The 26,151-nt window shown below is 39.3% G+C and overlaps 1 protein-coding gene across 3 annotated transcripts in view; it reads left to right on the forward strand.

Moving 5' to 3' along the window:
- Positions 1–26,151, forward strand: part of USP47 (ubiquitin specific peptidase 47) — a 50,000-nt gene that overhangs the window by 15,917 nt on the left and 7,932 nt on the right. Inside the window, exons 2-20 of one of the 3 annotated variants that reach the window (XM_033061659.2) lie at positions 1,446–1,649; positions 2,492–2,608; positions 3,682–3,820; positions 5,011–5,107; positions 5,609–5,754; positions 6,536–6,615; positions 7,375–7,524; positions 13,484–13,579; positions 13,670–13,822; positions 15,191–15,355; positions 17,021–17,152; positions 17,852–17,928; positions 18,235–18,290; positions 18,806–18,918; positions 19,792–19,896; positions 20,867–21,074; positions 21,484–21,599; positions 22,519–22,638; positions 23,814–24,603. In XM_033061659.2, the coding sequence (XP_032917550.1) occupies positions 1,446–1,649; positions 2,492–2,608; positions 3,682–3,820; positions 5,011–5,107; positions 5,609–5,754; positions 6,536–6,615; positions 7,375–7,524; positions 13,484–13,579; positions 13,670–13,822; positions 15,191–15,355; positions 17,021–17,152; positions 17,852–17,928; positions 18,235–18,290; positions 18,806–18,918; positions 19,792–19,896; positions 20,867–21,074; positions 21,484–21,599; positions 22,519–22,638; positions 23,814–24,603 (3,064 nt within the window). Of the gene's footprint in view, positions 1–1,445; positions 1,650–2,491; positions 2,609–3,681; positions 3,821–5,010; positions 5,108–5,608; positions 5,755–6,535; positions 6,616–7,374; positions 7,525–13,483; positions 13,580–13,669; positions 13,823–15,187; positions 15,356–17,020; positions 17,153–17,851; positions 17,929–18,234; positions 18,291–18,805; positions 18,919–19,791; positions 19,897–20,866; positions 21,075–21,483; positions 21,600–22,518; positions 22,639–23,813; positions 24,604–26,151 lie in introns of all 3 variants that reach the window. The other 2 variants (XM_033061657.2, XM_033061658.2) reach the window with 2 other exon arrangements.

The following is a 26,151-nucleotide window of genomic DNA, read 5'->3' on the forward strand; positions in this document are numbered from 1 at the left end:
TTAAACTCCAAAGTGTTAAAAAAACCCAGTCAAAAGCAAAGTAATGCCATACAGATTGGGTCGAGGGTGGTTTTATTTGCCTTTCTCTAACAATTTCTTGTGATGCTGATAGGAATATATGCTGCAGTCAGCTACCATTGTATTTTACCCTTGTGTGAACACTGCCAGCAGATCCTGCAGTCCCCTGTAATGAAGGCATGAAGGAATGCCCTGTTCCTTTTCCAAGGATTGCTGATGTCAGAGCTCTCAAAAGGAGCTGCACCACTTTGGTGGTGCTCATCTGTGCTGTGGGACTGCTCGTGTAGGAATACAGGGGATGCTGAAGGTGTTCAGATCTCTGTAGTTCTGTATTCTCTAGAAGCTGCTTATGATGTGGCTGAGAGGTTGAGCGTGAACAGGATTATTGCCATTTGTTGTTCTTGTCCACTGAGAATCATCATAGCACTGCATGTGGTTTTTTGCCTTTTTGGATGCTGTGGCCTTTATCCATGGACTGAGATTTGGGCACTCTGACAATGCATTACTAATGCTTCTGTGTGTTACAGCTTGAAAAGGCTGAGTCCCTGAAGGACTAATTCCTTTTACTTACCTGATCTTTTCCTCTGAGATATGTGTTTAAATATCAGGTATTCCTTCTTGTTCTACAGTTTGGGATAATTAAGAGAATTAATTGAATATGCTTAGATCTTTGACTTCCTGGGTTTTTAGTGTTGGAAAAATGCCATTTTTCTTGACTTACCTGAGTCCAGAAACTTTATTATTATTATTATTATTATTATTATTATTATTATTATTATTATTATTATTATTATTCCATTGCCACTTTCATTCAAAATCATTATTGTTCTGATTTCAACTACGTTGAAGATTCTATTTAAACTCTGTTTACTTCATCCAGTAGCCACTTGTCAATGCTAATTTTCTTTGTTGTGGCAGAAGAATTATCTCCTGCAACTCAGACAGTAGTGGAGTTCGTGGCTTGGTTATGAAACTTTTTGTTTAGTGGTCAGCTTCCAAGGCTGCTTGGAAGCTTGCAAGTTTTCTGGGTTGCATTCCTGAAAGTCACAAAATGTGTATTCTGCCTCAGCAGGATTTATGATTGTGTCAAAGCAAAATATGGGCTGGAAGTGATGACTTGGAAGTCTGTTCCCGATTTTGAAGCAGTTTTCTATCTGCTTGCTGGCTGAAATTCTGTGTGGAGCCTGAGCACTTTCTCTGTTCCAAACCCATACAAATTCCTTCTTGTTTTCTAAAAATGGAGCTTGTTTTTAGAGATTTTTCAAAACTGGCAGGTTCTTAATTTTTTCATACTTGAAAAAAAAGTCCAGTTTTAGGAATGTTAGGCTTTAAAAGTATACTGCACTTCATTGGTGAAGTTTTGTTTTGATTTTTCAATGAACCTCCTAACTGTTCCTCCTTTTCCTGGGTGCTCTGTCTGCTTGCAGGCAGAGTGTGCTGCTGAGGAGCCCCGAGTGCTGTGCATCATCCAGGACACCACCAACGCCAAGACAGTGAACGAGCGCGTGACCCTGAACCTGCCGGCCTCCACCCCGCTGCGACAGCTCTTCCAGGACGTGGCTGCCAAAGTGGGCTACGAGAATGGCTCCTTTGAGCTGCTCTGGGGCAACGGGGACAGTGCCCCTGGCACGGTAATGGCTCCTCTGAGTTGTTCTGGGGCAGTGGGGACAGTGCCAGTGACACAGTGGGCAGCAAGCACTGCCCAGCATGGAAGATCTCCTGTGCTCACCTAATTGCTGTAATTCTGTGCTGGGTGCACCACAGCAGGCTGATGCCACTGGCTTGAATTGGCTAAGTTTTAGTGTCAGGGTGTGCTCTCTGATGATTCATCTGTTTAATCATTAAACAAAAACTAATATCATTCAGATGCAATGTTAGTTTTTGTTATCAGTATGTATTTTTAATAATAATGCCTGTGATAAATAGTTTCCTGTGGTCTTGTTTGAGAAACCTTTTTTTTCTCAGCAGCAGTATGTTGTGTAGTGAGTCCTGATGTTTCTTAGACCTATTTGGGTATATTATATTTTTAAAAGTTATTAATATCACTCCTATGCTTTATGTAAATCAGTGTTGATTTTAGTTAATATTATTTCTGTAGATGCACCTAGAAAACTTTCTAAGGTTTGTTAAGAAAAGTAATTTTTGTTGTTTTTTTTAAAGGAAAAAAGTGTCTGTAGTGGCTCCAAAGGACACTGAATAATGTGATGTTCACAAAAAACTTACAGACCAGTGTCTGACTCCTTGATTAACTGTTAAGATTAACTAACTGCATTAGACTGTAATGTTTCTTAAACTCCAAGTTATTTCAGTACTGATGATGTGTGTTTTGTTTACTGCATAATTATTTATTTTCATGAATAATGTTGTCTTACTGTGCCAGCAACCACATCAAGCAGTGTACTTGGATGGAATCTATCAGTTGCATATGGATCTGTTTCTAAAAATATTGTTTCTGTTGTTTTAATTTTTTTAGCAGACTCCACTGGATCAGAACAGTGACAAAACCATTCTCGATGCTGGTTTTGAACCAGGGAAGAAGAACTTTCTGCATTTGACAGACAAGGATGGTGAGCAGCCTCACGTAATGCAGGTGAGTAAAATCTTCACTCAGCTACATTAGGCAGTGCTGGGGGAGAGGTGTGTGTTCTTTGTAGTCCTTGTGTAAGATCAGAACATGAAATAAAACTGGGCTGAGTATTTCATCCTAAACTGCTTTGGGAACCCAGCTTTATTGACATCTATATTCACATTTCTCCTGAGTGGGACCAATTCCATTTGTAATGATTTGCTGTCATTCTCTTCATGCTTGTCAACTATTTATGTGATGTTTGCTGCAAGGGATTTTCTAAGGTTGTATAATTAATCTTTGACACATTCAGAGATAAGTCTTAACAATACATATTTAATCATATATCCAGTCCCTTTCCTCTGGGTGTTTGAAAGCAATGTTAGGCCTTTCTGGCAGAATTCTCAGAAATGGCAGCCCTGCATTGACAGCAGTTAGCTGCTTCCACATTTACCTTTTTGGGAAAATAAATAAATACAAAAGAAGAGTTGGCAGTGTTGCTAGAAGCCACTGTTTACCATAACAAATACTTTGAAATTTTCTGTTTCTCAAATACATGATACAAGCAGCTGCAGTATATTGAAATCAAGGACTGGATAACCCAGTGATATATTAAGTTTTATTACTTAGCTCTTGTATCAGCATAATGCTGGCTTACTTAGCCTTCCTTGTGGAGTTGAATTACCTGAAAAAGGGAAAAAAAACATGTGTAAATATTTGTGCTCAAGATCAGAATTTAAGAATGATTCTGAAAAGAGTCATGGAGTGAGATTTATATGGCTGGAAAAAATCTTATTGTGCATTTCAGTGCAGAAAACTGAAGCACAGGCGATGCTGAATTGCCAGCTTGCTGTTGTGTGGATTGTAATACTTGGTTGTGCAGTGTTGCAAAGGACCTTTCCTGAGAGCAGTGTGTTAAGGGTTTGAGAATTTGGAGGGCAGAACTAAAGTTACACTGTGTATCTGCAATTCTGAAAAAATGGTGCGATGTGCCTGGCAAGACTGGGCTCTTAGCCATGACAGAAGGGTGAATGTGACAGGTACCTCAGTCCTGTGTTGTCTAACTCTGCACATGGTGGGTGTGCTTGTGTTTCCAGGAGGAGGCAGCTACAGCAGAGGATGGAGCACAGGAGAGGTTTATAGGCCCCCTTCCCAGAGAGGGCTCCATGGCATGTACCAATGACTATGTCAGTCAGAGCTACTCTTACTCTTCAGTCCTGAGCAAATCAGAGACAGGTATTGTGTTCTCTCTTGTGAAGGCAATGCTGGGTTGGAATTATTTTAGCACATTTGCAAGTAGCAGCACCTCAGGATTTTTTTTAAAATAAATTGCAATTTATTTTAAGAATACCCACATCACTGCTACATTTTTTTAATCATGTTTTTTATGATATTCTCCCATCACTTTAGAAATGGAAGAACTGTATTCCATCCTTTCCTTACTGGGCACAGGGTAATTCAGACTCTGTCTGGCACTTGTCCTGCACCACTTCTCCCCTGCTTAAGGCTTTTTGAAAAATCAGAAAGTTTGTCTGCCTTATTTTTCATTTAATATAACTGAAAAGATGATCTACATAATGTAGATTAATAAATAAATTACAAATGTTCTGACTCATTCTCTTCACAGAAAATGCCCATATGTGACGTAGCTGCCTTTTCATTACTAGTATGGTACTGAGATTATTTTTTTCAATAATTTTCAGAGTATAAGTAGGCATTTTTAATTTCTTAATTATACTGTGCTTCAGTGTATGCTCCTTGCTTATCAGTTGTTGCTAATATTTGTGTATTTTGGAGAAAATCTTAAAATCACATCTTAGATTAATGTAAGTAAATTTTCATTTTCAACTAATCAAAATGATGGTGTTCTTAGTAGTTCAATTAGTTTTTTTAATTAGCTATTTAAGAGGGAAGGATTTAGAATAGTAGTGTTGTGTGGGCACTTGAGATTTAATTTTTTTTTTTTCAGTTTCGAAAACAATAATAAAACCAGTGCAGATATAAATTATGTTGACATTATTACTGGGATACTTTTAGCAGACATCAAGCAATAATCAAGCTGATAAACAAGGTCTTGTTTTTTAGAAAATTCTAGTTTATTTTATAAAAATTTGAATCCACTATTAAAATTACCTACATCCCCATTGGTGTAGCATTCAGCATTAAATATTACTTTTTATTATGATCAAAAAAACAACTTCATGCCATTCAGGAGAATTGTTTTTGTTATATAAACTGTTATTCTCTATTGCTCTCAGAGGTGATAATATTCCCTCCATTTATAGTGTAAATAACACTAAATAACAACAGACGAATGCAGTTCTTAAACACTATCACAGAATTGTTTTCTTGTCAAGTGTTTTAACTCTTGAAGTGATTTGCCATCTTTTTGCATTATTTCCATCTCATTATTCTCATATTTTTAGGTTATGTGGGGCTGGTAAATCAAGCAATGACTTGCTACTTGAACAGCCTTCTGCAAACACTTTTCATGACTCCTGAATTTAGAAATGCATTGTATAAGTGAGTATATAGAATCACAAACTTCTTGAATTTCTGCTGGTTCATATTGGTAGGAGACCCTTTGGAATTTCACCTGTCAAAATTTCCATGTTTGGATATCAGAAACTGTAATAGAAGTCAAGCTGGATAGACTTAAAAATTCTATCTGCTTAAAAGTTTCAGCTTTGCAGTAAAATATAAGTTACTGGTTGTAGCATGGATGAGCTTTTTTTTTTCAAGAATCTTGAAAACATCAAACTTAAATTTGGTGCTAAGTGCAGTTCATGTCTGCACAGTGAATGGCTTCAGAATTTTCATTTGTTTTCATGTTTATACATTTGAAGAGTAAAATTGCCATTTACTGCAGAAATGGAAAGGAGCTGCATTTGATTTCTGCCAGGAAACAGAGGTGCAGTTAACCTGTGACATGGCAGACATGAAATGAAGTAAATGTTGATTCAATGCCTTTGAGTAACATTTGCAAAGCAGTTTTATTTGTCAAATATCTTGTGTTGCAAATAGGTGGGAGTTTGAGGAATCTGAAGAGGATCCTGAGAGGAGTATCCCCTACCAGCTTCAAAGACTGTTTGTTTTACTGCAGACCAGCAAAAAAAGGGCAATTGAAACAACAGATGTCACCCGGAGTTTTGGGTGGGACAGCAGTGAAGGTAACAGTGAAGGTGCAGCTGTGAAACTGCTGGGGTTTTGTCAGCTGCTGCCTGCGGGGCTGAAGGGCTGCTCTGGGGGAAATACCACAGTAATTCTGAGTCATTCCTAGAACCCATTTTTCCGTGGATGCTATGTGGATGCTTTCTTGTGGGGTGTGTCTGATGGTAAAGAAATGACCTCTGCGAGTTTTAGGCTGTAAAGGGAAAACACATGAAATTGTTGTAATTAAACTGTCAGTACATATGTTAATTGTTTCTAAAACAGTAACTCTTTATAGGAAACTTGCTTCTGTTTTGAATCACAGATGTCAAATGCCCAGGTTGCATTTATAGAATTACCCATATTATTGTCTTACTTCAAATCAAGCACTGAGTGTGTCTTTTTTGCACTTGTGCAGTGTAATTGTGCCCCATAACCTGTTGATTTTTCTATTATCACGTGATAAGGAGTTGGGTTTTGGAGAACCAGCACAAAATGGGACAGAAATCAGAAGCAGTTTGGTTTATACCAGTGTATGTTAGCAGTTCTGTATTTTTCCCATATTTTTGCTTGTGCACACAGTTCTTGTTTATGCATAAACATTGTGAGCAAGCTGGCTGCTTATTTTTCTGACTTACATTGAGAGGCAGCTGCCTGTGGAATTGAACACTGACCCAGTAGTGAATAATGCAGGCACACACTTAAACTAATAGTTTTTCAGGAAGCATTCTCAGGCTACAGTCAGTATTGGGACTAATAACATCTCCTGTTTTAACTAATAATAGTTTCAATTTCTAACAGCGTGGCAGCAGCATGATGTGCAGGAGCTTTGTAGAGTCATGTTTGATGCTTTGGAGCAGAAATGGAAGCAAACAGAACAGGTGAGCTTGGAAAAACTGTCTTCATTCAGTAGCGTAGTAAAGTGGGTGTTCAACTTTTCTAATGATTTATTAAATTTTAAATACCAGCTTATAGAAAATCTGGTAGTTTCCAGCTTTCTTGTTTGGTGCAATAGTTAAGCTACTGTGATGTATGACTTTCAGCAGCGTGTTGGATCTGTTTTCCTCTCCCAGTTAAAAGTGGAATATTCTGCACTCTGGATACTCAGTCTTTATTTGAAGCACAGAAAGTGATTGTGTAACTCCCACAGTAACTTCCTCACTGTCAGTATTTATCAGGCTTTGTCTGATAAAGCCTCTTGAAGCTCATGCTCTCCCTTAGTGTAGGAGAAAGTGAGGAATGTGTTCATGGCACAGGATACATTCTGATAAATGGCCACCTTCTTGCAGGGCAGTTTTGGTAAATGGGAGTAACTGGGAAATTGTCTCTGGAGACACAGGAAAGGAGTGCAGAGTCTGTTAACAATGTCTGTGAGATCAGGTTCATTTTGGAACTTCAGTTGGGTGCTTTTGCAGTCACTTGAGGCATGACTAAAGGACATTGAGGTTTACGTAATGTGGTTTGAGAAGCTCCTTTGATACATGAAATCAGGGGATGCATGTTCTGCTGGGGCTTGGTATTTTAAATGTGTAACCATTGCAATTACGACTTAATTGACAAAAGGTATTTCCTTGTAAAACTGAAGAGATACGGTATTGGTCGTTTTTTAAAATTTCCCTTGCTGGATATGTTTGTTTCAGGCTGATCTCATAAACCAGCTGTACCAAGGCAAGCTGAAGGACTATGTGAGGTGCCTGGAGTGTGGCTATGAAGGCTGGAGGATCGACACGTACCTGGATATCCCTCTGGTCATCCGGCCCTATGGCTCCAGCCAGGCCTTTGCTAGCGTGGTGTGTACTATTATGGTCCTAATAGTGCATCCATACACACATAGAGTACATAATGCCCCACTGGTAGAATTGGTTCCCTGGTAAGTATCATCCTAGATACTCCATCTTGGGGTGTTCGTCTTTGTGCAGTGAACCAGCTAGCAAGTTCTAGAAGATTTTTCTTTTTTTTTTGGCTTTTTTGGTTTATTATTTGGTTTGGTTTTTTTTTTCTTTTGCCCTTCAATGAGTCCTACTGGTGCATGTATAAGGGGAGGGGAAATGCAACTTTATTGCCTTAGAGCTGCAGTAATCAATTATTTTCTTCCTGATAAAATCTTCAGCATTTACTTGAAAGATTTTTATGAGATCACAAAGTTTTATTTGGGTTGTTCTTTTTATTGGCACATCCGCTAAATTTTCATAGCATAATTGAAAGTTTTAGTGAAAGAAGAGAACATTGACATAAAAATTTTACTTTATTGTCATGTTGTTGCTGTGCTTTTTAAAGATCACTTCTTAAATGCCATATTTTTTAAATGAGCAATTTGATGATGATTCAAAAATACTGTTCTACATCAGTGTTCGTGGTCTCTTGCTGCAGCTTTACTGATGCTGGCACGCAGAATTATTGCTTAGTCAATCTGTGGAAGTTCTTTGGTTGGAGTTTTTCCACCCTCCTCAAAAGAAAAGATTACAAACTGAGAAATTCCACAGTAATACTATGAATGGAGTTGTCAGAAAGAATAAGAATAAATCACACAAGTCTTTCAGTAAAGATTGTTTTAAACAAACACTTGTGTAATTGGCTTGTTTGTTACAGTCTAAGTATTTTTCCTTCTGTATTTAGTGTGCTGGCAAGATTTTTAAAGCATTAATAGTCCATAATTCTTAACAGTAATTCTGTTAAGAATTGTTAGAATAAATTTAAACTGCAGTATAGCTTCAAAGTGCTTCATACTTTGAAACTTTAAATATAAATCTTGAGAAGTAGTAAAGGTGAGGGACATTGATCATGGAAAAAGGATTCAAGTTAGTAACGTCCTTTGAATTCTTTTTAAGATTGCATTAAAATTTTCTGGTACTATCCAGCTAATTGAAGCTGTCTTAATACAGATTGATATTTTATACAGATGGCTTCCCTTTTCACCTGTTAACCCTAATTTCTAGCAGTATTCCCTGAACCAAATTTTATTTGTTGTAATTTTTATTCAATAATTACATTTTTCTGATCTATTAAAAGTAATTGAAAACTATTCAGTTCACGTAGTTGAATTCTGCATTTAAGAATGCGTTGTTCATGTGTCTCAGATGAAAAATTTTTTTCCTTAGTGGACAAGTCTGTAGTGCAATGCTAAAAAAAGACTGTCTATTTGTAAAACAGAAAACTTGAATTAATAAGGACTTAAATATCAGATTACTTTTAATAGTATTTGATATTTTTCCTTTCAGTCAGCATTTACTGGGTTTACTGCATTGAGGAAAATTATTTAAGATTTTTGTTACACAAACTTCCATGGTTGCAACTTGTAGTGACGCTTCAATTTTTGAGCTTTTTCAATTCCTACTCTGATTACATTCAGTTGAGTCTCCTCCCTGCACATGGATGATGGATAGCAGATGTAATTCTTAGCTCTGTAGTCTGCAGCAGTGGGGAGATATGGAGGATACTTGCTTTTGGAGAAGGGAAAAATCGCCTGTTTCTAAATGGAATTCTCTGAAGGTAGTATCCTCCATTGATCCATAGATGATGTGGTTCAGTAGGGCTGGGCAAAAGGGTGTGAGAGATCCAAACCTTCACACATGCGCTACTAGGGCTTATGGAAGGGGATGGAAAACTTCTTAGAGCTTGCTAGTCAGCTCCTGAGGGAACTTGCAGCAGGCGACACAACCCAAGATAGGGGATCTAAGGAGGATACTACCTTCAAAGAACTCTAGTTAGAGGTAAGTGATTTTCCATTACTTACAAATGAGACAATGCATGGATGAGCCTCAAGTAAGGTGAATCTGTAGAACGCCATTTACAGACCATTATCCCACTGTTTGACATTGTATGCTACCAAAGAAATGCAGACACTGGAAATGTTGCATTCATTTGTATGTGTATTACTTCTCAATTCATGGGAACATTGAAGAACTGGGAAGGTTAATGTCATGCTTTCTTTATTTCCTACTATGATCTAATTCTGAAAATCTTCAGTGTGGTCTAAGGTTTGCATTTGGAATTTTTCTGACTGCCCACTCCATCCTCCAACTCCTCGCAGGATAGCTGCAAACTCTCGAGGGCAGCTCTGGGGCATTGAGATGTTGTCAGTGTGTAATTCAAGATGATATCTGGAAAAGTACTTATGTAATCTGCAATGTTCAAGGGTATGGTGTCAAAAAAACCCTGAATCAGGCTTTTCTTGAGGTCAGTAGAAATCTAGGCATAAAAACATCGGGCTTATTTCAGGGAGGTAAACAGGAGCAACAATTCACATCCTGATTTTGTAGACAGTACTGTCTTTTGTATGGATGCCTGAATTTAACAGCAATAGGCATATGCTGAAATATTTTTGCAGTAAAAAGAAAATATTTTGCAGGATGAACAGTGGAGAGAAAAGTAGATGCAACTAGGAACTAGCAGTGATGCTGAAATTATGTTACTAGAATACACAGAGTTGATTTGTAACACCAGAAAACTAATCATGGCCCAGGTATTCTGGAGGTGTAGCAAATGTTTGTGTTTTATTAAGTGCTGCTAGTTTTCAAGATCTTTTGTACCATAGCTTTTCTTTGGAGAGTGTAAGTATGAGTACAAGTAGTCCTTCTTAGGGCAGAAATTAATTTGAACTTTATGTGAACTTACTTTGTGGTGTCCTTGCCAAACTATTGAAGGCAGAATATGGATGATGTGGTAATTCCTTTTTGTTTTTAAAGCTAGATCAGAAGCAGGGTCTTGTACTTTGCATTGAACATGCTCTTTGAACACAGGGGAACTGATGAGCTCTGAAAACCTGAGATGGCAGTTAGTTTCTAGTTTTTTCCAAGAGCAGTTTGGCCTAAATGCCATTTGTTGTGTAACTTCATAAAGCTCCTACTGCTCCTATTGAGAGGTTTTACAAATTGCACATGTACCACTGCTTGCAGTGTGGCACCTGTCAAACTATCAAACTACTGACTAGATCATAATGCATCTTTGTGGAGAGAAGGTTCTCTGCAGTGTCTCTCTTGAGCCAGACAAGAATTAGGTTGAATTGTTGCAGCATTTTTGTGTGCTAAGTGATAGAAATCTGAGTATTAAAAACTGGATGCGCTCAGAACTTGGCTGGGCAAGGCTTTGAGCAATATGCTTAAAGTTGGACCTGATAGGAGCAAAGGATGAGGATCAGATGATCTCCAGCAATTTCTTTCAGCCTGTATTGTTATTTTGATTCTTTCTTTGAACTAGAAAGAAGTCTAAAGAGCTTTTGTCATCCTAATCTGTGGCTTGATCACTTATGCTTTATTTTGAAGTGTGTATGTAGGGGTTTTGGAGATGCTCAGTAACTCCAAGGGCAGTTACAGCTGCCACTTTGAAGGTAACTCCTAAGGTAACACTGGCTTCTGGTGGCACTGCAGAGCAGGGGGTGTGTCCTGTGACAGGCTGTGCAGCTTTGTCCCTGCTTTTGCTGACTAAACTGTCAGAGCAGAGAGCAGCGAGCTGCACTAGAATAGGAATTGGATTAAGAAACCTCCTAATCAGCAGAACTAGCCTTGGTGTAAAGATTGTGTAGGAGGCAAAAGTCAGGCTGGTCACTATCCAAGGATTGAAAAATACATGGCTTTTTGTAGAGCTCCAAAGTAATGGGGGTGCCTTTCAAAGCACAGCTCACTATGTGTGCTAAACCTCAGGAGTGATGTAATAATGCTTCATTGCCTTCTCAGAGGTCCAAAGCATCATCACCTCTTGCCTTATGGAAGAATGTGTGGGGTGTTTCCTTGTTAAATTGCACATCACATGAGTCTGCATAAGCATTACACAGTCATTTGTGTCCTATCCTTGATATATTCCCATTTATATTCATCTTGATACATGAACTGCACCTTTTCTCTTACACTTGAAATATGTTTTTCTTGCCTTAATTGGCATTTGGCTTACAAGGGAGAGTTCTGTCACTCTGAGTATGATGTCGCTATGTGATGTTTTCTGATTCATGTTTTCTGTGTTGGCCATTAACTTTTTTGCTTTCCCTGAGATAGTTCTGAATAAAATACAGCAACACATTTCTTCTGCTTTCTTTTAAGCAGGTTCTAACTTGTTTAGTCTATTTTTCTTACATTTTAAAATGAGATTCCTCACCTTTTACTACATAATCTTACTAAGCATTAGCTGTCGGTGGCCCTGGCATTAAAAGCAAGTCAGCCTCTGTAGCATTTAGGAAGATACAGACAGCAGTTCCATTCAGACTCTAAAAGGTTTTCACATGTCTGGAGAGTCTCTGCCCAAGAGCTGAGACTTCAGGGCTGTTCAAAGGCCTTTCTGGCTGGCTCCAAAAATGGGAAATTGAGATGACTGCCTTCACTGTACAGTTGTTCTGTGGTGTTTGGCAGCTCTTTCATTTGGGAATAATTGTCACCTGGAATAGAGCCCTTTTTTAAAAGTCCTTTCCCCTAGAACTGCAACAGAGATTTAGTAAAATATTTGCTTTGTTGTTCTTGCTGCTTGCCTCCATTCTTGGAAAGAGAGAAGGGAGAAGGGAAGACCTGGGGGCTTTTGTGAAGAACTTGGCATATCCCTGATTTGTTCCAAAGTGACATTTGCTAAACACCATGGTTTAGATACCAGTCCTAAGTTCTTTGCAAGCCATGTTAGGACTGCTGAGTTTGCCCTGCCCAGTTAAGCCCCCTCTTTCTTATTCAGACTTCAGGGGAACAGCCACAGCCCTTCATTAACAGCTGATGACTTTAAAAACCTTGTTGCAAATTATATTTGTTTTCACCTCCATGGGTGAACAGAGAACTTCCGGGTTCCACTTGGAGTTCTGCAACCCAGAGCCTATTGGCTTGCAAGCTGACTGAGTTACAGGTTTTAACTTTGAAAACCTCTGGGTGAAATTCTTGAGTGAACCCGTATCAATATTCTGTTTGAACAAGTTTGTTCTGAAGTATTTACACCCTAATGTGCAGTGTCATTGCTGCCAATTGTGTTAGGGAGAGGAATAATGATCAGTTGGGTTGTATTTTGAAAATTGTTTGCTGTAGTGAGTAGCAAAGTAGAAATCATTGAAGTCCCAGGTGAAAGCAGAACTTTTGGGGTTTTTTGAACTACCCCAAACTAGGCAACTGTCAGAAGACAAAATTCCAGTTACTGCTTAGTTGCCCCTTAAGGTTTAGTTAGGAAAGTACTTCAGTCTTTATAGGAGATGGCCACATCTGAGTCTCATTCCTTTGGGAGAAAAACTCAAACACTCTTCCCTCTGTCCTTTCCCCAGCTTTTACTTAAAAATAGGATCTTCAAATGTAATTGCCTAAGAGCCTTGGTAGAACAGGACTAAGGCTTTCTTCATGCAAGGCCCTTCCTCTTTCCCCCTCTAAATATCGGATTGGATCTCTTGAGAAAAATTCCTTTAGAAATGCAGAAGAGCCATATCAAAATTCTGGGAGAAAAAGGACAAGGCAGGGTTTAAAAATAAGCTCATTTTCCCAGCAGGTAACTCTACAGACATAACTAAATGTGATGTGCAAGGTAACTGGAGTAAATGTAGCTATTAAACCCAAGACAGTTGGGATTAATGAAATACTGAACGAGATACAGTGAGCAGTAATTGTAGATTTACTGTTTATCTCGAGCCAGGTAGAAAGGTTTGATTTACCTGAATACTGTGTCTGTACCAAAGTTTTTCATTCAAATTTTGGTGGTAGATTTAAATGAAGTATTTGTATATGTTTGCAATCTCATTGTAAATTTATAACTGCGTGGTAAACACTCTTTAAAAATGGGGTAACCTGTTTTTATTCTTAGGAAGAAGCGCTGCATGCTTTCATTCAGCCTGAGATCCTTGATGGCCCAAATCAGTACTTTTGTGAGCGATGTAAGAAGAAATGCGATGCAAGGAAGGTAAAGACTGGTCAAATGATTTGCAGAAATTGCTTTTAAGAAATACCAGTCCTGCTAACAGGGGCATAATGTTGTCCTTGTCTCGTTTAGGGTCTGCGGTTCTTGCACTTCCCGTACCTGCTGACGCTCCAGCTGAAGAGATTTGACTTTGATTACACCACAATGCACAGAATTAAACTCAATGATCGCATGACCTTTCCAGAGGAGTTGGACATGAGTGTCTTTATTGATGTTGAAGATGAGGTAAAGTATTTGGTTTCAGAGAAGAGCATTTAACTTCCTTCAAGTTTCTCATCAAGAAAATCAAAATTCCAGTCTTATAAACCCATTTTAACGACATATTCGTCTACATAAAATGTTTTTTAGCCAAGCTAGTGCTATAATTTCAAGATTTTAAATCTGTCCATATGGATTTTTTTTTTTTTTTTTAATATTACAAACAAAGCATGTTCTCTGCTTCCATAAGGAAATTCTTTCAGATATCTTACATCTTCACTTGACAGATTTAAACACACGAGTCTTGGGGCTTCTACATGTATACTGCAATTCCAGAGTGCATTTATCTGAGACTTGTGCCTGAATCGTGTTGGTCAAAAGAGATGATGTCAAGTTTTAAAACTCAGAATACTGAAGTTAGTCCAGAAATCATTAGTAATGAATTCCTTACCTCTGAATCACCATCTAGTATATACTGTAGAAATAAGATTTAGAGTTTATTTTTTCCCATCTATCTTCTGGCTTTTTACTTTTCAGGTTTTAACCAAAATTCATGTTGTGCACTTACATTCACCAATAAGTATTTAGTGTGCCTTTTGCATTGAAGACCAAAGGAATTCCTGTAATTTCATTTCTGAAAACATTTGTGGCTTGCACTGGTATCAGAGAAACACTGCCTGGATGTGCTTATGGAGAGGCTTTTCTGGCTCTCTCCAAACCCTTTTCTTTGGAAGGATACCATGTAGGCAATTTGATCCTTGACAAAGTTCACTGGGCACGGGGCATAACTGACAACAGAGATTGATCTGGGACACTGGAACTCAGATAAAATTAACAACTGTCAGAAAATCAAAGTGATTATCCAGAGGCAAGTGGATCAGGTGAGAGATGAAGATACTGAGTGAGCTGCATTCACAGTGTTGGTGACACTGTGCTGTTCAGCTAACAGAACACTTACCAGTCTTATTTAATATCTTGGCTCAGTCCAGTGAGTTGAAATGGAAAAAAAAAGTCTTTGGTTGTGATTGAAAATATTTTCAGTCAGTTCTGGCTAAACAGGGCCATGTTGCAACAGATTTGTTGTTTGGTATCAGACTTCCAGGTATTGAATTGGGATAGCTAGTGCATGGAACAGGCTAGTAACAAATAAAACCTTGCCCAGTCTGAAAGCTACTGATTGCCCTTCAGTTACACACAGAGTCCACTGAAGAAGTGGACTGAAGACACCAACAGCAGCAAGTCTGTTCTTGGTATTGAATTGCAGAGGTCTCTATTTTTTTGAGGGATTTAATTGCTTCATAGAGTGGATTTTTGCATTTCACAAACTGTTATTTCTTGCTCCATGTAACTTTTAAGGTTGTATAATGTTAGTGTGTATGTCTTGTTTTTAAGAAGTCTCCTCAGACCGAGAGTTGCACTGACAGTGGAGCTGAAAATGAAGGCAGTTGTCACAGTGATCAGATGAGCAATGATTTTTCTAACGATGATGGAGTTGATGAAGGAATCTGCCTTGAAAGCAACAGTGCAGCAGAGAGGATCTCTAAAGCTGGCAGTGAGAAGGTATGGTAACACTGGGCTGTGAGAAGGGTGGGCAGGAGGCTGGAGCAGGGACACAGCTGGCAAGACTGACCTGCATTCACCACCAGGACATCGCATGCCACATTCCCTGCTGTGCACCATGCTCAGCTTTCCAAAACTAGTGTTGCTCAGAGGCTGGGAGGCTGCCTTTGCATCACTGCACTATTATTTTTTTGTGTTTCCTTTATTTATTAAACTGCCATTGTCTCCAACCACAAGTGTTCCCACTTTTGCTCTTCTGATTTTCTCCACCGTGCCACTTGAGGGGAGCAGTGACTGGCTGACTGGAGAGGTGCTTTGTTCTTGGCCAGGGTCAACCCACCACAAATGTAAATTATAGAAATATAATTAATTCTGACAGTGGTGGAGGTGAACTGAGAGGTTGGGAGTGTGTGAGTTTATTGAAATTTTTTTTAAATTGACATTACTACAAAGGAAGGAGTTCAACTGATTTGGAGGTCACCTGAGAATAAAGGTCTTCCCAGCTTGTCAGACTGAGAATTTCCAGCAATTTGTTTTGGCAGCAGACCCTCCAACTGCACACCTGTCCAGCCTTGGGAGCAGTGTTTTTACTTGTGACCAACTGCCAAAGACCTGCCAGATTTAGCTGCTAAAGCGTCATACAGATTAGCAGGAGGAGATTGGGAAGTTTTGATCAGTGGTATGGATGAAGCCAAGGGTCTAAACATTCAATATTCCTTCAGTCATCTTAATGTAAGAGGATTAAATAGCAACTCAGTCCAGGACATCAAGGCTGGTAGAGATCATTGATAAACTCAGTTATGTTTTCATTTAAAATCTGAAACTTGATGGTGGTGTCTACAGTATGTACTTCATGTACTGTTGTTCAGTGAACTCATGTGAAATTAGGCCAGCAACTTCCATCCAACCTTGTCAGGAGGCTGTTTGGCTTCAGCTGGTACTTCTGTAAAGAAACAGTTTTAAAGGCTGGCTTGCATGTCAGTCTCCACATCTGGCCCTGCTTGTAGTTACCTTGAACCATTTGAGAGGGTTTTTTTGGTATATGCTCTGAATACTGTCAACCTGTTTGGAAATGATGAAAAAATTAATTCCAGTCACTTGACTGGAACAAGACCAGAATAATTTAATGTGTCTGTAATGCAAGTGGGATGTCCAAGTATTGACAGTAGCTTTGGCCAGTGATTTCATACTACTTGTTCTCAAGGCAAACAAGCTGTCAAGCCAAGCTTTTTGGTTTGGATATCTTAGTAATGGATGTGGGATATGCTGAGAACATCCAGTCTTTCTTCTACATCATCTAAAAATATCCTTGTAACCCTTGTGAGTCAGTATAGTTCTGTTTTATTTTGGAATTTATATGCAGCACTCAAGGCTTAGTGCACTGTATTTCCATCCATTTCTCTATGAAAATAAAAGTGTATGACAGCAAGTGTGGAGAAATAGAAGTAGACCTAAGCTTTGTAGCTACAAACTCCTGTGTGAAGTACAGCATAGCAGAGTTTTGTTCAGTGCCTGTTGTATTGATTATTTTCTATTACACAAATCCACTCTTTGCATCCATTTACATACCTGAGTTTGTGTCCTTGTTTTAAAACTTTTTAAAATTGCTATTTGCCTAGCTTTTCTTCACTGGGTACGTATGACATCTTTTTCTTCTCTCCACAGAGTTCTTTACTGTATGAGCTCTTTTCTGTCATGGTTCATTCTGGAAGTGCTGCTGGTGGCCATTATTATGCCTGTATAAAATCTTTTAGTGATGATCAATGGTACAGCTTTAATGATCAGCATGTTAGCAAGGTAAAAATAGTATTTTTAGTTATGTTTTCTACTCATAAATGGACTGATAAGTTTCTGTTGTGTGGTTTTCCACTTGGCTGCCCATAAAACCAGCTTCATTATATGTATTTCAGGTATTTCCTTGATTTCCTCTCATCCTAGTGTCCTGCCATATGCATACACTTCACTCATTAGTTCAGCTGACTTCTAGGGGTGTGGAGGTTTTTTATTTATTTGTCTAAGGGTTTTTGTATGGTGGGGAAAGGAGTGTTTCTCCTTGGCAGTGATGGTGGGGTGGTTCCTAAAGCAGCCTTTATTCATGTACAGACCAGGCTGGATGTTGAATTTTGCCTTCTGTACATATGGAGAACACTTCTTGAAGAAGTGTTTTAGCTCTGGTACAGCCCAGCCTGTGCTGTGGAACTGTGCAGCTGATGGAGGTGTCCCAGCTATCATCCGGAGGTACTATTGCAATCAGGAACCTGGCCATTTTTCTGTGAGTTCCTGCTCTGGAAACTAAAAAAGTATGTTTGCATTCATTGTGGAATGGAGAAGCAAATCACTGAAATTGTTTTTGGAAGTCAGAAAATGAGCGGAAGTATTTTTAAAATTGGAATTATTAATACAATGTGTTGTGTAATGCCATGTTTCCTAGTGAGAGTAAATGCATCTCGATTAGTGTAAGTTTCTCAAATAATCATTGCGTTGATTTTCTGTTAGATAACTCAGGAAGATATTAAGAAAACATATGGAGGATCTTCTGGAAGCAGAGGCTATTATTCCAGTGCTTTTGCTAGGTCAGTAGAACTGTAATGTTACTTTTCTTTCTAGTCATGTTTTAGTGTAATCAAATGAATGGCCAAGGTGCATGTGCCTAGCATGTTACATTAAAATTAATAGCAGATGCTTCAGATAGTGGTAAGAATTACCCTAACTGCTGTTTCAGATCATTAAAATAGTGTGATATTTCTTTTTGAAAATCCTTCTTGGTTAGTGTATTACTTGGGTATGACATACCTTCTAACTGAAAGAAACCAGAACATCTTCTGAAGCCAGTATTGTCCCCTAAGTGATAAATTCAGCTGTCTCTTCTCTTCCCCCAGCTCCACAAATGCTTACATGCTGATATACAGACTGAAAGATCCAACAAGAAATGCAAGTGAGTCAGACATCTGCATTTGCAAAAGTTGGGGGTTTTTTTGAATTAAGTGTTGCATAGTGTGGTTTTGTTTCTTGGTATGAAACAATGTGAAAAAAGCACACTAATCTGCATCAAGTGCAATATTTATCAGAATATAGATGATATCTTGAGACTTTTATTGTCAACTAATTAACTTTCTAGAATATTTGCATTTATTGTAAAAACAGAATCAATAGAGTCATCAGCTTTAGTGTGTTTCTTTACTGCAGACAGCAAAGCTTTGAGTATTGGTACTGGAATCTTCTGCTGCTATCACTTCTTGTGTTGCTGATAACATAAGTAAGGGGAATAAGAGGTTTAATTTAAATAATGAAAAAGACACCAGGGCATGGTATAGTGGGAAGTTTGTGGGGGAAAAAAGAAAGAGGTGAAAAGGCAAGAAAGGTAACTCAAATATACATGTAATGCCTAAAGGGTTGCCTGCTGCAGATAAACTGCATTTATTTGAACTATTGCTTTGTTTCTACTGGCAGAGTTTCTTGAGGCACATGAATATCCAGAGCACATTAAACAATTGGTACAGAAAGAGAGAGAATTAGAAGAACAAGAAAAGAGACAACGGGAAATTGAACGCAACACGTGCAAGGTTAGAATTTCTGCTGGACTGAGTAACTCTGCGTTGCTAGTGGGAAATGTTTCCACAGTAAACAGTGGGTTTTTTACAATACAGGGACTCCTTTGTGATAAATGTTTGCACTAACTGTTCTTTAAAATGAATTGCACCTGTTGGAAACCTGTACATGGTGCAGGCAAGGTATTTACCAGACATTTTTGTTGAATTAATGTATTGCATGTGGATTTGAATTGGTATTAAAACCAAAACAAAACTAGTTCATCTGGCATCACTTATTTTCAGCAAAACTACTTCCAAAGAATGTGTAATGCTGCATGTTATGTGTTTTGTACTGTTCAATCTTTTCATATTGTGACCCTTGACTTTGTGCAGTGGTGTTTCTTAAACTAATTCTAAATAGTTACTTGGCAGAAAGAGCAGAATTTTTTCCAACCCTGGATTCAATAGTAACAAACAAAGTAGGACCTCAGAGCATTACAAGTGTGGCAGTCAGCTGCTCTATCTGTGAGTCAAGTGATTGTTTTGTGGGGAAGTTCTGTCATTGCAAAATGTGTAACTGTCTATGTGAAAAAGGAATTTCGCATTCATTGCTCGTATGTGCATTTTGCTTTGGAGCATTTGTTCACAGCCTGTGGCTACAAGGTGGTCTGGTTAGAGAAGCTGTACCCTTGCTGGGAGAAAGGTTCAGGTACACACATACACCTCATCTACCTTTGGCATTTTCTGTCTGCAGTTGTGTAACAGCTGGAAGGAAACCATCCCAGAGCTGGAGCAGAGCTAAAGGTGTATTTCATATTAGATTGCTTGAATATGGGCTTTGCAACTTAAATGGAAAGATGTGTGAAAACACCTTCATGATAATTTTTCTTCCTTTTTATTTCCTAGATTAAATTATTCTGCATGCATCCTACAAAACAAATAATGATGGAGAACAAATTGGAAGTTCATAAGGACAGAACACTGAAGGAAGCTGTGGAAATAGCTTACAAGGTGTGCCATGCATAACAGGATAGTTAAAATGTTTGATGTAGTGTTTTCTGCTGTGTGTCTTCAGATTTTAAATTTGTAATATGATGGGAGTGTTTGAGAGGGCTTGGCTGTGGGGGTTTTTTGGGGTGTTGGTTTTGGGGGCTGGTTCTTGGGAAGTTCTGTATGGTAGTGATTTTTGTGGTTTTTTTAAAAGATGTTCTAGTTTGCCATTGTTGCCTAAGTTTTCTGCCAGTAGCCATCAACTGATTGCTGATTGGAGTGATGCAGCCTGCCCTTGTAAAAGTCAGTATTGACTGGCACACCCTTATTTTAAAATCAGACAGTGAGAGCTGCTGTTAGGCTCACCATGGCCTCAGCAAATTGAAAGAATTCTGAACACTTTCATTTGTGTGGCGGTAAAAGCCTTGTATTAGATACGTTAGTGACAGAGTTCTTGAGAATCTTCCTGGGCAGCTAATTCAGAAACAGGAGTGAACACCAAGGCATCTGTTGATCTCTGTCTCCCACAAACAGGTGGACATGTTGTGCTCCTGGGTTCTTGCCATATATGTTTCTGGCTGGGAGACGACCAGCAAGGCACTTCCAGATTTGGGATGTGCTGACATCTCCTTGAGATGCACGGAGGGTAATTAGTGGATGTGACTCCCTCAGGCCTCCAAGATGCCATCCGATATAAGTGATAGGCAATGTATTCCCCTAAAAATACTTCTGGGACCTGTCTTCATGTGCCTGTGTACTTTTCAAAATTCCCTGTTTTCTGCATTTTCATGCAGGCTTCTATTTGAATTTGGAAACATGTCTATATACTGCAGGTGTATAAAATATCTGTGGTGTGTTTTCTAAAGCTGAATTGTGAATCCAGGGGGTTCCTGGATGTACACACAGTGAGGTATTTCTAGCTTGCAGGTAGAGCTAAACTCTGAGCTGAGGGTGTCACTGACATGTGGGGGCTCTGTGTGTGCATGTTTAGTTGATGGATTTGGAAGAGGCTGTTCCCTTGGACTGCTGCCGCCTTGTCAAGTACGATGAGTTCCATGACTACCTGGAGCGCTCGTATGAAGGAGAGGAGGAGACCCCCATGGGTTTGTTACTTGGAGGGGTCAAGTCAACCTACATGTTCGACTTGCTGCTGGAAACAAGGAGGCCTGACCAGATTTTCCAGTGCTATAAACCTGGGGGTAAGGCTTGTAGTTACATACATGCTTTTAGTTTGTCCTTGCCTATGTTGTGTGGTGGCACAAGCACAGAGCTGTAAAACAGCTTCAGTGTGAGGTGTTGAAAGAAGGAAACCTAAATTGTACCATCAGTATTCAGAACTACATAATGTGCTGTGCTGCTGACTTGCTTCTAGATGAAGCAGATCTAAGGTATACTAAAATTTGCCAAACTGGAAGGTTTTTTCTTTTTTGGCATTAAATTTGATCAGAAAATGTAATTCTGAAATTGGACTGCTTTTCAAGTTCTTACTGTTTGTATTTAATGCAACCCCTTAATTATTACATCAGACAAGCATATGTGTGTTTTCTTTGCCTGTTGAATTTTCTCTGTGTATATATGTGACTGTTTGCTTTTTTCTCCTCCCTGCAGAGGTCATGGTAAAGGTTCATGTCGTTGACCTGAAGACTGAATCTGTTGCTCCTCCAATCAGTGTGCGAGCTTATTTGAATCAAACAGTTTCAGAGTTTAAACAGCTAATTTCAAAGGTAATTTGCAGTCCTTAAGGACTTGTATTAAAGAGTTTTCATTCGTTGTGGCTGTGAAATGTGTCCTAATTTGCATACCTAAAATGAGAGCCTGCACCTTTTGCAGATCATGCTGTGAGTCCTGTCCAGTAGGGTTCAGTTAGATGCCACAGATGAGTTTGTCCAGCTGCTCACTCCTGCTGAGAGCAGCAGGCTGCTTCTTGCTTCCATCCTGAGTTGGTATCTTTAACAACCTCCCTGAAAGTCCAGCTGGTGACAGAACTAGTGAGCTGTTACCATACAGCTGAACCCAAGTGTAACTTCCCCCACTCCAGCTTTAGTGTTTAACACCTAACATCCAAAGCTGTCTGCATTCTTGTACAATCTCCTTTTCATCCCAACAGCCTCTTGGTACTTAGGTGCAAATTGATTTTTACATGGCTTTAAACCAAGGGACATTACTGCTTCCATTGCCTTGGAAGACAGAGATTGCATTTGCTCATTTCTGTGTAAAATAATTCAGTGGTTGGTGTAACTTCATAATACTTGTTAGAAAATATGATTCCAGCAATTTGAGTTCAGTCTAAGAATTAAGTGAACACTGTGCGAAATATGTTTTTTGAGAATATTTTTAATTTTCAGTTGGTTCATACATCAGAGAATAAGACCATTGTCATAAATGATTTTTCGAGTTCTCTGCAAAGCCAGCCCATTTTGTGCCTCTGACCTTTTGGAAAAACTGGCCCTTACTACATATTAAAGGGTGGAGCAAAGGCACTGGGACTGAACGGGTTTGGGAGGCTCCCCAGTGTTCCCTTTTGCAATTTCCAAGTTGATGAATGAACGTGCTGCTTTCCCTGTGAACAGTGCCAGAAAGGAAGCACTCTTTTCAGTTTGGAGGTGTGTGTGATGCACATGTGATGCCTCTGTCCTGTTCCAGGCCACACACCTACCTGCTGAGACCATGCGGGTGGTGTTGGAGCGCTGCTACAATGACCTGCGCCTGCTCAACGTGTCCAGCAAAACGCTGAAAGCTGAAGGCTTCTTCAGGAGCAACAAGGTACATGCTCTGGATTTAAATCCTTCATTCCTTGTATGTGTGTTTGCCTGCTGTGTTGTACAAGGCATGGCAGTAGGTACAGAATCGATCCTGGGTAAGTGTCACGTGTGTCGCTCTGTAGTGTGTGGGTTTCTGCACAGTGCAGTGCTGCTGCTGAATTCTCTGGGCTGGTTGTGAGACCAAGTGTACACAGGAGAGAGTGCATTGAGAATCAGACATCTGGCTGTGACTCTGGTGCAGATGGTGCTGAACTTAACAGCCTTATGATGAAGACTGCTAAGAGTCAAGCATTCTTGGGGAAAAAAGATTGATGTATTGCTATGAAGCCTGCCTGGATGTGTTTGCTAAACCACCTCAGCAACTTTACCTGCTGTCAGTATTAACGTACTAAGAAACAAATATCAAGACTACAAACAAGTTTTTGGTGGGTTTCTGTCTTAAATTTAGTGATTTTTCACTATGAAGGTTCCCCCTGGACAATTTACAATATTTTTTAAAAAAATACTCCTAATAAGTATTTTCAATAATAATTGTGTAATGCATTCAGAAAAAGAGTAGCTTAGTACTCAAATAACTAACATTTGAAATGCATATATTGCCCTTTTTTACTTCAGTAGAAATAGCACATCTTTTAGTGCATTTTGCACATCCTCTCTCTCTGAAGTTGAAGCTCAGTGTTAAATCTTCTTGATGAAGAAAGAATAAGGAAGACTTTGGCTCACAGCTGAGCGAAACAATGGCAGTGAGTTGTTACTCCATTATTTAGAGGCCGTTTGAGCCCTTTACCAAAGGGAAGAGACACATTTGATTTGCACTATTGCTTGCACATGTGTACATTTAAAACCTCCTTATGGCATTAGAAAATAAATAGTCTGCTGCATTGGTGGGGCTCATTGCTGTCGTAACAGTGCTGTGCACAAGTGAAGGGTGCACATGGAGTGACTGATGAATCCTTCTCAGTGTGTTCCTGCAGCTGGTCAGTCTGCCTACAGTTCACTCCAGTCTTAAGATGGTTATGAAAACAAGGAAAAGTGAAATCATTATTATGATTTGAACACTTTGATAAAAGGTGGTGTTTCTTGATGGCATTATTTCCAAAGTGTGCTCAATCCTGTGTCTGCTGTTGTATTTATGTAAAATAGCCCTCCATGATCCAGCACTTCTTTCCTGCTCAGGTGTTTGTGGAAAGCTCGGAGTCCCTGGACCGCCATGTGGTGTACACAGACTCTCAGCTTTGGAAGCTTTTGGATCGCCATGCCAACACCATCAGGCTGTACGTGTCCTTACCAGAGCAAGCTCCTAGCTCTCAGCTAGCAGCTAGGAAGGCCCTTTATCAGAAGTCTGGTGGGGCTGCAGGCAACTTGGAGGAACCTTGTGAAAGAGTAAAAGGACCTGTAGGCAATATGAAATCTGTAGAGGCAATTTTGGAAGAAAGCACTGAAAAACTTAAAAGCCTGTCCCTGCAGCAACAGCAGCAGCAGGAGGGAGATAATGGAGACAGCAGCAAAAGCACAGAAGCCAGTGATTTTGAAAACATTGAGTCACCTTTAAATGAAATAGACTCTTCAGCATCAGCAGAAAACAGAGAACTTGACAACCAGATTCAGGTTTCTGACCCAGAGAACCTGCAGTCGGAGGAGCGATCAGACTCGGACGTCAATAACGACAGGAGCACAAGTTCTGTGGACAGTGACATCCTCAGCTCCAGCCACAGCAGTGACACTCTGTGCAACGTGGACAATGCCCCCCTCCCCCTGGCCAACGGGCTGGACTCCCACAGCATCACCAGCAGCAGGCGATCAAAAGCCAACCAGGGCAAGAAGGAGACCTGGGACACAGCAGAGGAGGATTCTGGAACAGACAGTGAATATGATGAGAGTGGCAAGAGCAGAGGAGAAGCACAGTATATGTACTTTAAATCAGAGCCCTACACTGCAGAGGAGGGTTCAGGAGAAGGGCAAAAATGTATGTATGCTTTTTTAAATGCCTTAAAATAATTCTGTGGGTTTTCCTGCTTAATTCGTATGCTGTGTTAAAAGTGTCTAATGGCAGTATTGAAAAACTTAATTATAATGTCAAATTAAAGCTGCTGAAAGTGCAGACAGGATGTGATGTTCAGCAAAAGTCTTGCCTAATTTTGATCTTGTAATAAGTGATTACATATTTGAAAAGTGTCTTGCTCTTTTGTTTCCAAGAAAGTGAACATCTACGTGTGTGTATTGATAGTGTTCCCTGGAGAGCAAGCTGAGTTGGCTCCCAGTGAAAGGATCATAGATGCATCTGCTGCTGATGATTCACCTGTTTCAGAATGCACTTATTTGATGTGGTTAAAGCAGCACATTTCTGTTACCATTGAGACGAACAAATCTGAAAAGCCCTAATCATTTGACAGTAAAGAAAATTCAAATATACTTGATGTTGACAATTTAATTCACTAACTGAAATACAGTGGTTACAGTGAGGCATAAGACTGATATGAAAGTGTTCAAACAATTTCAGTATAAGAGCCTAAGGTATATAATTGTCATAAAATAAATAATTTCATCAATGCTCCATACCTGCAGTGCTTTATAGCTAACACAATAATAACTAAAGAATAGCAGGATGCAAGATAAATATTTGGAAGGCAAAGGCTTTCATGTCAATCCAGAAACTCTGATTGTAATAGATTAAGAATTTCTCAGAGAGAAATTGATTTGCATCTACAAAAGCTTTGATAAAATTACTCCTTTGGCTTGGAATGGTCTTTCTTTGGGCCTGACTCTGAACTGCTTTCATTTTTCCCTGTTTTGTTTTGGTAGGGCTAGTTGGATTCAGGAATTACTTGTTTGCAGTAATTTTGATTACCATAGTACACTGTGTGAATGATTATCTGAGGGGAAAGCTTTTATTTATTTTTAGTATCATTCAAATAATTTATTTGTTCACTTCAGTATTCTGAGTAGTCGATTCTAGAGTGTTGTGACGTTATATAATCACGACAGTTTGTAGTGTAGTACTAATTGCATGTTCTATAGATAAACTATTCCCTTTCCAGAATTTCATACTATTACAGTTTTTCCTTATTTACAATATTATTCCATGAAAAAGTCCCTTAATCTGGATTTGAGCTTGTCTTGATATCCAGTGGCCTTCCTGGAATTAACCTTTTCAGTGCTGAAAGCCAGGAAAGAAACCAGAAGGGGTTGGGTGGCTGTCTGGCCAGTCCCAACACCAAGGCAATTCCCTCTCCCTTGAGGCAGGGAAAAGCTGTAGGATTTCTGCAGGATTATGTGCAGTTGCTCCATGGAATTATGTTTGTTTTCTTTCTGAACAGACAAGGTACTGCTCTGCTGTGCTGCATCACTGAATGCAAGCCAGGGCATTGGAGCTGCCCTGTCCCCCAGAAATATCTGCCCATAAACACTTAAAATAGAGCGGAACCCTTAAAGGTTACAATAACATCCTTAGATAAAATGTACATGTAGCATTAACCATAATTCAGGCTTTTCAGTACTGTTCTGTTAAGTGCTA

Source organism: Catharus ustulatus, chromosome 6, assembly GCF_009819885.2.
Source record: "Catharus ustulatus isolate bCatUst1 chromosome 6, bCatUst1.pri.v2, whole genome shotgun sequence".
NCBI lineage: Eukaryota > Metazoa > Chordata > Aves > Passeriformes > Turdidae > Catharus > Catharus ustulatus.